The following is a 13,465-nucleotide window of genomic DNA, read 5'->3' as shown; positions in this document are numbered from 1 at the left end:
TGCTAAGGTCATGGAGACTGTGATGTCTACTGTAATCACAGCCACTTCCTCATACTCGGTGTGCAACTGCCCAGAATGTTTGAAAAGCATCACTATTGTCAGCATCACTGTTCTGATGAGGGGTGGCAGCAGGCAGAAGAAAAAGACATTACACAGAGCAGGAATCTTAGCTGCTAGACAACTTGGGGGGGGTGCATAAAACTAAAATCTGGAGCTTCTTTTCAACCTCAGTTTTTCCTCTGATGTCCTTTGGTGGAGACTGGATACTGGGGTAGAGAGTAAAGGGCCCAGGTTGCTTAAAAAAAAAAAAAGACTTGAGGGAGTTCCCGTCGTGGCGCAGTGGTTAACGAATCCAACTAGGAACCATGAGGTTGCGGGTTCGGTCCCTGCCCTTGCTCAGTGGGTTAACGATCCGGCGTTGCCATGAGCTGTGGTGTGTAGGTTGCAGACACGGCTCAGATCCCGCGTTGCTGTGGCTCTGGCGTAGGCCGGTGGCTACAGCTCCGATTCAACCCCTAGCCTGGGAACCTCCATATGCCGCGGGAGTGGCCCAAGAAATAGCAACAACAACAACAAAAAAGACTTGAAATTCTTGGTCCTCTGTTAACCTTTTTGAAGCAGTCACATAAAAAAAAATTTTTAAACTTAAGAGTTAATCATGGCGAACCCTCTGCAGCAGTCCTAAAATGTGACATTAGGTTCATATGCAAATGCAAAAGTGTGTTTCTATGCCAGGAAGAGAGACTTGCCTGAATGAATACCTCACCTTACCCTTTTCTGACTTTTCTTCTTGCATCCTTGTTTTGGAGATACTTTCTGTGGGGAGTTGGGATGGCTGTAACTTCCCAGTGCTCCTTTCTCCTTGAACCAAAGGTTTAGACCCCTTCTGTGTCAAACTAAACAAGATCAACCTCTTGCAACTCGGCTCTATCTCAGACTTTTGTGTGTTGAGGACCTGGTGTGGCAGAGATTGCAAGGAGACCATCTTTGAAATAGTAAGCATTTGGTGTACTAAATACAACAGCAAACACACCCACAGTGTAATCAGCAATGCTAACTGTTTTATCCTCTAAGGAGTCTGAGAGACCTTGTATGTAGAGATGGCTCATCACCAAACACAGGGATGTATATGCTCATTAGGCTCAGAAATCATGCTTTTTGTCAAACAACTACCAAAATGGAGCAATGACATTCTGACAATTTCTACAAGTACATATTATTATTATTCCCACTTAACTTATGGGCAAATATAGAAGGGATACATTACTTGGCCAAGGTCACATGGCAAAGGTGGAAATCCAACCAGTTGTTTTGTGGTTTTTTTTTTTTTTTCGCTTTTTAGAGCTGCACTTGCAGCATGTGGAAGTTCCCATGCCAGGGGTCTAATCGGAGCTGTAGCCGCTGGCCCACACCACAGCCACAGCAACACAGGATCTGAGTTGTGTCTGCGACCTACACCACAGCTTACAGCAACACCGGATCCTTAACCCACTGAGCAAGGCCAGGGATGGAACCTTCATCCTCATGGATGCTAGTCAGATTCGTTAACCGCTGAGCCACAACGGGAACTCTCAACCAGCTAGTCTTGACCACCTTCTCAATTCTCCATCGAGCCATGTCAGAATGGCTGTCCTTGGTTTTATAAATTAGAAAGCTGAAACTCATTCTTCCTTAAGGTAAGATCTGCAGGTAGTCATGGCGTCAAGAGTCTGAACTAGAGATAAGAACCAAAGCCATTCTTGGCAAACTGACCCAGTCTCCTCTTCAGTTGTAACTTAATAGTCTAGTTTTTTAAATTGGAAGAAACACCAACGGTCACTAATGCTCGGTCTGGGAAAGTCAGAACCACCCTTAAGACACAGATGCAGGTGTTGTTATATTTTAATCACAATCAGACATTACATGGTGTAAAACATTTCATCTATCTCTTTGCTGCTCCAAATCTCATGAACTTAAAACCCAAACAAGACAGCAGCCTCTTAAGGAATTATTTTGACCAGAATCCCCAGTCCCAAAGGAAATTAAAAAGTAATAATGTAAAAAAGTTAAGGTCAAGGTGTCCTGATATCACTGCTAATGACTAACCATTTGCTTAGGGGAGGCGCCTGCTCCACCTAGAAAGCTGCTGCGCTTACCTCTGTCCAACAAGTGGTGAGTTATTAGTTTCCTGGGTGATTGTCCCTGAAGGTAAGCCATGCTCCATGGTTACATTAGGCACTTTAAGTTGGGGTAGGTACCTTTCCCACGTTGGATATAAGGTTTGGCTCTCAAAAGCAAGATAAAGAATTTACAGTGGAACAGAATGTGCTGTGAATCTATGCCCCTGGGAATAAGCACTAGGATTTCAGCGCATTCTCTAGAACATGTGCACCAGATGTTCTGTGGCGGGGCGGGGGCAAAGGCTATTGAATGTCTCTGCACATGCTGTGGACACCAGCAGGAGGGCCCATTCTGAGTTTTATTCTGGGGTCCTGAGTGATTGCCTGCCTAGACTGGGGGACTCTCCGAATTTAACAAGCTGCCTGGAACAGCATCTCATAGGCATCAGACAGATGCTGGGTGTCAACCACCTTGGGTAAGGCTGCACCCAGGGAGGCTGCCCTGGTCAGCTTTGCATCTAAGGAGTAAATGCATCCATCCCCACACGCTCGGCTCGACACTAGTTTGTTTGCTTGTGCAAATCCCCTCCCCTAATCCACCTCATCCACCTCTTCCCCTGCCGTAGCTGCTTCTAAGGCAGCAAGGGCTTCGGCCACCTCCGCGTCCTCTTCCGCTGGCTCCCCGCTCCTGTCTTCAGGCGAGCCAGGGGCCTCCTGCCACCCGTTTCTAGAATCGACCGCAGGCACGTCCTGAGTAGGATCTTCTTTAAAGTAGGCACTCAGAATTTCGGTTGCCACGGCCTCGTTTAAGGAATCCCAGCTTCTCTTCACCGAAAACGGCATATTCAAGCCCTGCTCTCTTGCCCTCGGGTACGTGCCCTCCTGGGGCTCCTCCTCACTGGGGCTCTCGAAAAGACAATCCTTTTCTTCGCCGTCAACACTGTCTTCGGCTGGGCCATCGAACTGCGGGTAATCCGGGGTGGGTATCCGGAGGCCGTGGTCCTGGACTTCCCGGGGGGGATGTCCTGCCGTGGAAGGCGCTCTGGAGTCCCCATCTCCCATGACCTGGGTCTCTTCCAAGGCCAGCAGCACGCAGTCCAGTGCCCTGGCGTTGTCTCCTTCAAGGAAGGGCTGGCTCTGGGGAACCCTGTTCGCCCTACTGGCCTGGGAGCCCCCGTCTCCCTGGGGGAGCTTGGGATCCCCAGGGAGCTGCAGGGCAGTAGCAGGGCCGAGGCCATTGACTGCACTGCCAGGCTTCTCTGCACAGGGTCCCCCCGCTGGGTCCCCGTGAGGGAGAGGTCCCTGGGGTGGGCGGCAGGGCTCCGGCGGAGCATCCTGCCCGCTTGTGCTCGCGGTCCTCACTGAGTCCTTGCTCTGAAGGTCACTTTTAGGCACTAGCACTTCGCCGCTCTGCCTGCCTTTTAATTTAACAGTGTCGTCTTCATCTAACTTGCAGCTGTTTACTTCGTTGACATAACCAGGGGAGGGCACTTGAACTGGGTCGAAGAGATAGCTGGGTGTGAAGATGGAAGATCAGTCAGGCTAAGTATTCATTAACTTTATTTATTGATAACTTTATTGACACTGAACTTCATGATCAGTACTTTCTACTACAGATGCTGCTGCTTTCTACTACTCCTGTAAATTTCTGTGATTCCATACTCAGTTAAACCCATATGTATGTCTAAATCCAATATAGTTGTTATGAAAATGTTCTACCAGTTGGAAACCTATCTTAAGAAGAAATCCAGGAGTTCCTGTCATGGCGCAGTGGTTAACGAATCCAACTAGGAACCATGAGGCTGCGGGTTCGATCCCTGGCCTCGATCAGTGGGTTAAGGACCCTGCGTAGCCGTGAGCCGTGGTGTAGGTTGCAGACGCAGCTCGGATCCTGCCTTGCTGTGGCTCTGGCGTAGGCTGGTGGCTACAGCTCCGATTAGACCCCCTAGCCTGGGAACCTCCTATGCCGCAGGTGCAGCCCTAGAAGGACCAAAAAAAAGAAGCGATCCAAAGGAGAGTGGGACAAAGGCAAAGAACAAAGTGGTTCATGAAATTTGCAAACAACCAAAAAAAGGTTTATAAATAAAGCAAATTCCAATAACAGGAAAATAATTGGTTATGAACTGATGGTACAACCCCTCACTGGAATATTATGTAGTCCTTAAAATAAGAAATAAGAAGTCTGGACTTGCATGCAAGATACAGACATTAAATGTTTTTTGAATCAAGCCTACCATCAGATTATAATTATAGTGGAATAAAACATATGTATGGGTGTGTGTGTGTGTATCTCTATCAATACACACATAGATATGGAATAAAACTAACATAATCATGACAGTTTTATTTGTTAAGGAAACAAAACCATCAGTTAATTTTCCTCCTTTATTTTATGTAGAATTATATTCATGTTACCCATATTTTTTTGAGATAGAATCTGGACAAAATTTAAAGCCTGTATGTAACTGGGGTGATTTATTTTCAGTGATGCCATTTCAGGGGATCTTCTAAAACCCAAGTTTTTCTTTGCACTGAAGCTCTCTGGAGAAACATAAATTCAACCCAAACCAAATTCAGTCTCAGAGAAAGACAGTGTTCCCAACATACTCTGAGCATTGCTCAAAAAAAGTTTAAAAATCTAGGGTCCTATTTTTTTTTTAAGCCACGCCCACTGCATGCAGAAGCCCAGGACCAGGAATTGAACTGTTGCCACAGCTGCAGCTGGAGCCACATCAGTGACAATACCCATGCTTAACCTGCTTCGCCACCAAAGAAATGCCTGGTCCCATGTTCTTTTTTTGTTTGTTTGTTTTTTGTTTTGGTCTTTTTGCTATTTCTTGGGCCGCTCCCGCGGCATGTGGAGATTCCCAGGCTAGGGGTTGAATCGGAGCCGTAGCCACCGGCCTACACCAGAGCCACAGCAACGTGGGATCCGAGCAGCGTCTGCAACCTACACCACAGCTCACGGCAACGCCGGATCCTTAACCCACTGAGCAAGGGCAGGAACCGAACCTGCAACCTCATGGTTCCTAGTTGGATTCGTTAACTACTGCGCCACGACGGGAACGCCCCATGTTCTTTTACATAATGTTAAAACAGTTTCAAACTCTTAATTTCCTGGCAATGCTGGTTATGTATGCCCCGAGCTGCATAAATGTGCTGAATCCATGCAGGGTCTTTTTTTTTTTTTTTTTCTTTTTAGGGCCATACCCATAGCATGTGGAAGTTCCCAGGCTAGGGGTCAAATCGGAGCTACAGCTGCTAGCCTACGCCACAACCAGAGCAACTAGGGATCCCAGCTGCATCTGTGACTTACACCACAGCTCATGGCAACACCAGATCCTTAACCCAGTGAGTGAGGCCAGGGTTTGAACCTGCATCCTCATGGATCCTAGTTGGGTTCGTTAACTGCTAAGCCACGAAGGGAACTCCTCCATGCAGGGTCTTTAAAAGTGCTTCCACGGTAATCACAAATTTCTCTATTCAGATGAGATTATTTTTTTCCAGCTTTACCTTTGTATCATTTTGCAGCACCTGCACCCCATCTGGATTACTTTTTGTTACCATCTGGAAAAGAAAGCATACAAAGGAGAGAAGAGAGTGAATGACATTTTAATAGGCATGAAGTTTGCTTTGCCTTTCCTAGATGCTCAAAGTTAGTCAAGTTATAGTTTTTGGCAAGAGGCTAACATGTGCATCAGGAAGGACACCCGTTACCTGGACCACTTGGATGTATTTAAAAATCACTCAATCAGAGTTCTCAAACATTGACTGATGCTTGTCTCTGTGCTAGACCTTCTTCCCAACCCTGGGGCTGATATATGTTGTCTCCATTTTTCAAATGAGGAAAAACAGGTTGAAGAATGCCAGGGAGAAAAAGTGGGACTGAAGAGGATCTGAGCTTTTGCTCTTGCACTGCCTGCTACAGGGGACCCGGACTTGACCACGGTGTGGCCCCGTGCAGAGGCAGGCAGTCTGAGAGAGTGGAGAGGTTTCCTTGCCAGGGGATTAGCTACTCAGTATTAAAGGATGTCAGGATACGGCAGCTGGTCTGCGTGCTCCATGTTACAGACCTGAGGACGTTATAGCTGGAGTCATTATCACAAACTTTACTTGGAGTAAACTGCTCCGTTTTGCCTTTTCCACCATAAAGACGGTCCAGCTTCACCATCCGTGCTCTCCACTCTCATAGTTCAAGGACACGGCCCTTTGGGCTTCCTGGTGGTAGATGGACTCACCTTTGTGCTCCCTTCATTTCTTCCCTGCCCTCTCCCCCTGCCCTTTCCCAAGCTGCATTTCCCCCAATGATCGGCCTCTGAATAACCTTCTCTTCATGTAAAACTGACCCTGCTGTTCTAGTCTTTTTTTCTGAAAACTCTAAAAATTAGTGTGGAAGAATCTTGAGGTCATCCTCCAATTTTTTTTTTTTTCCCTTTTTTAGGCCTGCACCTGCAGCATATGGAAGTTCCCACGCGAGGCGGCACATTGGAGCTGCAGCTCCCGGCCTACGCTACGGCCACAGCTCACAGCAACTTTGGATCCTTAACCCACTGAGCGAGGCCAGGGATCAAACCCCCATCCTCATGGATACTAGTCAGGTTCTTAACCTGCCACAACGGGAACTCCAATCATCCTCCACTTCCAGTAACTACAAGCTTTAAGAAGAGGAGCCAGTGACAGAATCTAAAGCCCAGCCCCGTTGTCTCCATTAGCTGCACGTGCTATATATAGGGAGGGGGAGTGACGCACTGTCAGCTGTGTCACTGCCTCCTTTTCTCTCTCGCCCTTCTTCCAATCATGAATTTTCCAGGATGCACTTCGTAAGACTATCATAGAGAACATGACCGGTGCCTTTTAGCAAGTATGGACTAGTTGGCTGGTTAGAGGAAACTAGATTTACAATGATAAATAAAGCCACTAATAGCCCCCTCTGTAAGGCTGAAAAATCCCCCCCTCAAGATAGCCATTGCCCACATTCTAATCCCTAGAATTTGTGACTGCCACCTCATATGACACACACACCAAAAAAAAAAAAAAAAAAAAAAAAAGTATTTGCAGATGTGATTACAGATTTGAGACGGGAAGATTGCCTGGGTGATCTGGTTCCCGTCCCAGCTGTGCCTGTAACTTCGGGCCTCAGCTCTTTCATCTGTAAATGGGATTAGCGATCTAGCTACTACGTAACGGCTGTTGGGGATTATATGAATTAATACTTATAATAAGCATATACTTATTACTCAGTTCTGTCTGGATATAGCATGTTTCACAAAAAAGGATAGCAGTTTGGCACCTAAGAGAGAAGTAATCTAGTTGCCATGACATGTGCACACAAACAAGAGCACGAACAATGCCGAGTAACACTTGTTTCCAGAATAAAGGCCAAATTGTATATTTCAAGCAACAGGGGCACCGACTAAAAGACACAAACCCCAAGTGCAACAAGAGTTTTGCAGAGAGAGAAATTACCAGGGGCTTGGCTAGCACCATGAATGCAACTTTTTCCTTCTTCAAAGCACTCTCCATGAAATTACCCCATTTCCCAAACCCAGGATTTTGTTCCCAGTCTCTGCTCCCCACTGATGCCCATTTTCTGCATGAATCATAGATCAGCTGGATAAATAAATTCAAGAGCCCCATGTGCGCCTCCTCCCCGCCACCGGCCCCTCCCCTCCCCCTTCACAACCTGCTCTAAAATCCGGGCCCTTTCCAAACCTGCAGTACCTTTGTTTATCTTGGAATCTGTTTTTAAGTAGTCAGGAGGATGGGAGGCAAGAAAAAGTCAAAGAAAAAGGCTTTGGTGTGTTGAGAGAGGGCAGACTGCAGGTCGTAATAACGTAGTTGAAGCAATCGTGAGATATGAATCATTGAGAAATATCAGGTAGGTCAACTTTAGGATAATGCATTCGAGAGCTGTAGGTGGGGAAGGTTTTCTTCTGAAAGGAAGAAAGACAGAGCCTTATCCCGAGCGACACATTAACATCTCCAAGGCTGATGAAGGTCGGTTGGACCCTGGGGCACCCTCCCCAGGGTATCCCCACCCTCCCCTGCTGTGGCTGTGGCCACACAGCAACGTGCCTGGATTTCACAGCCCAACTCCAGAGCCTCTACTTCCCCGTTTCTTAGAGAACAGATACGTCATCTGTGGCTTTCACACCCCATCCCCCACCTGCCCTGAAAAACCACAGGACCTAGATTTTTCTTCAAAGCCATGTGATTATGAAAGATGCTTTGATGGCTCTCCCCATTCAAATCAAGTTTCCAGTCCCCTCTTCCCCCACGGCCGCCTTTCAGGCTGCCCCATGTGGGTTTCCTGCAGACCTGGTCTCCTACCTGCAGCCCGGCTCTGAGCCTCTCCCCAGCCTGGCGGAGGCAGCCTCTTCCTGGTTAGAGGTCCGGCCTTCTCTCACTCGGCCCAGTGTTCTCCTTCCCCAGCGACATTCCTTCTCTCAATGAGACAAGCTCTAGCGTCCAAGGGTGAGTGACCGCTGACGAAAAGGGTGGGGACTCACGTATTCACACCCAACCCCTGCCTGCCCCCGTCTACAATTATTCTTCCTTATATGATCACTCCTGACATCGAATTCGATTTGTTTCTCTTTTCATGTGTCATTCCTGCACCCACGCCTTGCTTTTAGCAACCAGCTCGCCCAAGTCCAGGGGCAAAGAGGAAACACTCCAGGTCCAGCGTGAAACGGGGATATTGGAGAAAAAAAATATGCGCCCTTTTGAAGTAAAGGCGCGTTCCAAACAGGCAGCCAGTCCTCTTCCTCGCCCCCCTCGCTTTGCCAACAGCGAGCTTAAAGGTGAGAACGCAGTTGTCCAGTACCCTTTACTATTGGGCAGAAGCTGATCTGCCTTCTCTTTGGAGTATGAAAGAACAACAGAGAAGCAAAGGGCAAATCCTTTGCAACCATCATCTGGTTTACACAGGAGAAAAGCAAATACCATTAGGATGGTGTGTCCATCCGCCGCTGGCGCCCGCCTGCGCCCGGCGTCCTGTGTTGGGGGTTGACGCCTGTCCTGTGTTTTGTGTTGAAATTAAACATTCCTGTGTTTGAAGATGGGCATGTTAAGGTCCCATCAGTTCTAAGTCAAGTCTCCTTGCTGGAAAATCCTGTTTCACCAGAGGGTTAGTGAGGGAGGTGGGGAGAAAAGGGGAGACGGGTGGGGGGAGCCAGGAATTTTCCAGCCAGGCAGGGAAACTGTCTGATCATCCACCACGAAGTCTGGGAATACAGAAAAAGGTTCAACCCAGTCAGAAAGGGCTGCCTTTGATGGTGATGATCTTAAAGAATGACAGGGACTGGAGTTCCCATCGTGGCACAGTGGTTAACGAATCCGACTAGGAACCATGAGGTTGAGGGTTCCATCCCTGGCCTTGCTCAGTGGGTTAAGGATCCGGGGTTGCTGTGAGCTGTGGTGTAGGTTGCAGATGCAGCTTGGATCCCGTTGCTGTGGCTGTGGCTTAGGCCGGGTGGCTACAGCTCCGATTGGACCCCTAGCCTGGGAACCTCCATATGCTGCGGCAGCGGCCCTAGAAAAGGCAAAAAGACAAAAAAAAAAAAAAAAAAAAAGACAGGGATGGGCCAAACGGACACAGGAACCAACCTGTAGCGGTTCTACTGCCCAAACCTGAACAGCTGTCGCCTCAAAATAAATACTATTAAAAGGATGATAATCCACCGAATAAAACAAGGATCTATGTATGAATCCACAGGATATACATTTTAAAAAGGGGAGGCTCTGACTTACAAATAGAAAGCCAGCTGATCAACATACAAGGCATAATGGAACTAGGGAAATCACTAGTGAACCACCACCATCATAGTAATTACTGATTCAAGCAAAATTCATTAATGGATGCTGAGGCTAATTGGTGAAAATGTGAGGAGAATGGGATTTTTAATCTCAACATAGCTCCCCACCACAGGCTTAGGGGTAAAACAGTATCTTTACAGTGGAGAAACCTGGCTGGCAGCACCTAAATCAAATAATTAAAGTAACACGGTGAGTAACGAGGCTAGTTAGGCTTGGATGTGACATACTGAGAACTTGGTGTCAGTTCTGTGATTTTTCTGCCAAAAGAGCATAATCTGGATCGACACAGATTCATTCATCAAACCCAAGTTGAGGGATAGTCTACAAAACAACTGATCTGTACTCTTTTAAAGAAAAATGTAATGTTATGAAAAACAAAGACAGATTGAGCTACTTCTCCAGATTAAAGGAACTTCCAAAGAGACACGTCAACTGAATGCAGTACATGATCCTTTTGTAAGAGGTCATGATTGACAGAACTGGTGAAATCCAAATAAAGTCTATAATAGGTGAAAGTATTAAATCAGTGTTAACATCCCAGGTTTTTTTTTTTTTTTGGTCTTTTTGCCATTTCCTGGGCCACTCCCATGGCATATGGAGGTTCCCAGGCTAAGGGTCAAATCAGAGCTGTAGCCACCAGCCTACGCCAGAGCCACAGAAACGTGGGATCCGAGCCGAGTCTGCGACCTCCACCACAGCTCACGGCCACGCCAGATCGTTAACCCACTGAGCAAGGGCAGGGATCGAACCTGCAACCTCATGGTTCCTAGTCGGATTCGTTAACCACTGCGCCATGACGGGAACTCCTCAGGTTTGATCATTGTACGGGGGTTATGTAACAGCACGCCCTTGTTCTCAGGAAATTCACAGTGAAGTATTCGGGAGGAGAGGAGCACAGTATCTGAACTCATTAAAATGATTCAGGAGTTCCCGTCGTGGCACAGCAGAAACTAATCCAACTAGGAACCATGAGGTTGTGGGTTCGATCCCTGGCCTTGATCAGTGGGTTAAGGATCTGGCGTTGCTATAAGCTGTGGTGTGGGTCGCAGATGCGGCTCGGATCGCACTTTGCTGTGGCTGTGGTGTAGGCCGGCAGCTACAGCTCCGATTAGACCCCGAGCCTGGGAACCTCCATATGCCGCCAGTGAGGCCCTAAAAAAAAGCAATAATCTGATGTCAATTTTTGTTCCGCTTGTCTCTGGCTAGGACCTAACCTATAGAAAACCGCTGCTATTAAGCTATTCTCTATAAGGAAGCACATGGGAAAAGATCTTAAAAAGGAGCTCATGAAAAGCCCATGGACCCTTCTAGATTTAGCTGTCATACTGAGTATGTACTAAAGACTTTCCGGAATAGCCAGTCCCGGGCCCTAGAACCTGGAGGCAAAGAAGAGGTTTCCTGTCCTGAGGCTGCCCCATCTCAGAGCGGGGCTTATGTCCAGTGTTTGGTGTCCTCAGCGGTCTGTCTCCTGTACTGAGCACAAGCCCCTCACAGGCAACGCCTCACTCAGGGCAGCATCCAGCTTGCATGCAGGGAGCCCGTCACACCTGTTATTCAAATGAAGGAATGGCTGGGGAGTGACAGGTGTGAAGGAACAAATGGGGAGGATGAGATTTTTAGGCATTATCCCGGTAGAAGTTCTTCCCCTTTCCACGATCAAATCTCACTCCACCCAGTGGTCCAAACCCAAGAGCCAAGACCGTGATGTGAGCCAAGAGAGATGGGAGGGACGGTGGCTCCCCTTCCCGGCTTGGGAAACAGCGGAGTCTCCGTTAAGGAATTCCAGGGGTAAGGGCCGTCTGCTTTGAGAGCTGTAGTCAACGAGCTTTCAGAGCAGCTGCTGGGAGGTGGTTTGAGTTGATGGAAGTTGGGGGTGCTTAAAGAGAGACACGATAAAATTAAAACACTTAAATTTCCACTCCATTTGGAAAAACCAACTTCTCAATGTTTGGAAAACAGTCCGGGATTTCACGTGAACCTGGCCAGGAGGTGAAGTTGAAAAATACCGAGTGAGTCACTTCTGGGTCTTGACCTCTGGGACTCAAGTGGTGTGGATAAAAATAACTAGCAGGCGCTGAAGAGTCCACCAGGTGGTTTGCAAAGGAAGTAAAGACTGCCTGCCCAACTTTATAGGCAGTATTGAATCTCCAGTGGAAAAAGGACAAGAAAATATATATATTTTTTCTTTTTCCTGCCACACCTATGGCATATGGAAGTTCCCAGGCCAGGAGTGGAACTGGAACTGCAGCTGCCAGCCTACACCACAGCCACACCAGATCCAAGGCGCATCTGTATCCTACACTGTAGTGCACAGCAATGCCAGATCCTTAAGCCGCTGAGCAAGGCCAAAGATCGAATCTGCACCCTCACGGACACTGTGCTGAGTTCTTAACCTGTTGAGTCACAACGGGAGCTCCAAGGAGATAATCTTGACGACCCAATCTATTTCCTCAGCAGAACCATTTCCTCTGTTCTGGGCAGGCTTTGAAAACTCTCTGGGACAGAATTTTCTAGGATGTTCCCTTTTCTCCTGAAGAGGCTAAACTTTCGGAATTTTGGAGAACCTGACAGACTATAAGAAAAATTTTTTTTTTCTTTTCTAGGGCCACACCCGCAGCACATGGAGGTTCCCAGGCTAGGGGTCCAATCGGAGCTGTAGCCGCCGGCCTACGCCAGAGCCACAGCAATGCAGAATCCGAGCTGCATCTGCAACCTACACCACAGCTCACGGCAACGCCGGATCCTTAACCCACTGAGCAAGGCCAGGAATGGAACCCGCAACCTCATGGTTCCTAGTCGGAACCATGCACCACGACGGGAACTGCATATAAGAAGACTTTTATTAGGAGCACCATCAGTGCATTTGATGCGTTCTCAATAGTCAATGTACTGCCATATACCAGCATCACCTAGAACTGGGTTTGATGGGACATTTATGCGCACGTGTGTTCAAATGTCCACCACCCCGCCCACCTGCCAAAGGGTTCTCTGATCAAACAGGTTTGGGAACAGCAGGGGTAAGAGATGAACCCATTCGTAGTTATGAAAAAGAAGGATTTCACCTTGTTGAATGCAGTTATTTCCCCAAATTATTTGACCACAGAGCTTTTAAAACCAGAAGTTGGGTTTTGCGGAACTTTGGGAAAAACAAGTGTCAAAATGACAGTCCCAATTATCAGGAGGGGTTTTGTGCCCCAAACTAAAATCATCAGGCGGTGCCTGGTGTGTGGGTGAACTCAGCCAGGCAAAGTCCACGTCAGGTGACCGGTCCGCCTTCCAGCAATGCGCGGATGTGGTAAAGTTGTGCAATCTCTTGATCCCTCAGTTTCTTTATCTGCCCAATGAGTCCATGACATCAAAGCTTTCTTCTAAATCTATCGCAATGGTGGGTCAGCCAGGAAGGTTACTCCCCTCACGAGCCTTTATCTCACCTGGCTCACACACTGTTATCACTGAAAACGGAGAGGTGCCAATACGGCCCTTTTGCAGGCGGGGAGCCCGGCTCAGTGGTTTGTGAACCTCCCCATCCCCAAACTGATGGGCTGTGT

At 47.8% G+C, this 13,465-nt stretch overlaps 1 protein-coding gene across 3 annotated transcripts in view; it reads right to left on the bottom strand.

Annotated features, from left to right (window-relative positions):
• Positions 1,864–13,465, bottom strand: part of C8H4orf19 (chromosome 8 C4orf19 homolog) — a 90,280-nt gene continuing 78,678 nt past the window's right edge. For 2 of the 3 annotated variants that reach the window (XM_021101097.1, XM_021101098.1), the window contains 2 exons: positions 5,613–5,666; positions 1,864–3,612 (listed from right to left, as the gene is read on the bottom strand). In XM_021101097.1, coding sequence (XP_020956756.1) covers positions 2,691–3,612; positions 5,613–5,644 — 954 coding nt within the window. In that variant the 5' untranslated portion in view covers positions 5,645–5,666 and the 3' untranslated portion in view covers positions 1,864–2,690. Of the gene's footprint in view, positions 3,613–5,612; positions 5,667–8,429; positions 9,432–13,465 lie in introns of those variants that run through there. The other variant, XM_021101096.1, reaches the window with a different exon arrangement.

Source organism: Sus scrofa, chromosome 8 (genome assembly GCF_000003025.6).
Source record: "Sus scrofa isolate TJ Tabasco breed Duroc chromosome 8, Sscrofa11.1, whole genome shotgun sequence".
Lineage (NCBI taxonomy): Eukaryota > Metazoa > Chordata > Mammalia > Artiodactyla > Suidae > Sus > Sus scrofa.
This window is presented reverse-complemented; position numbering and strand designations above follow the sequence as displayed.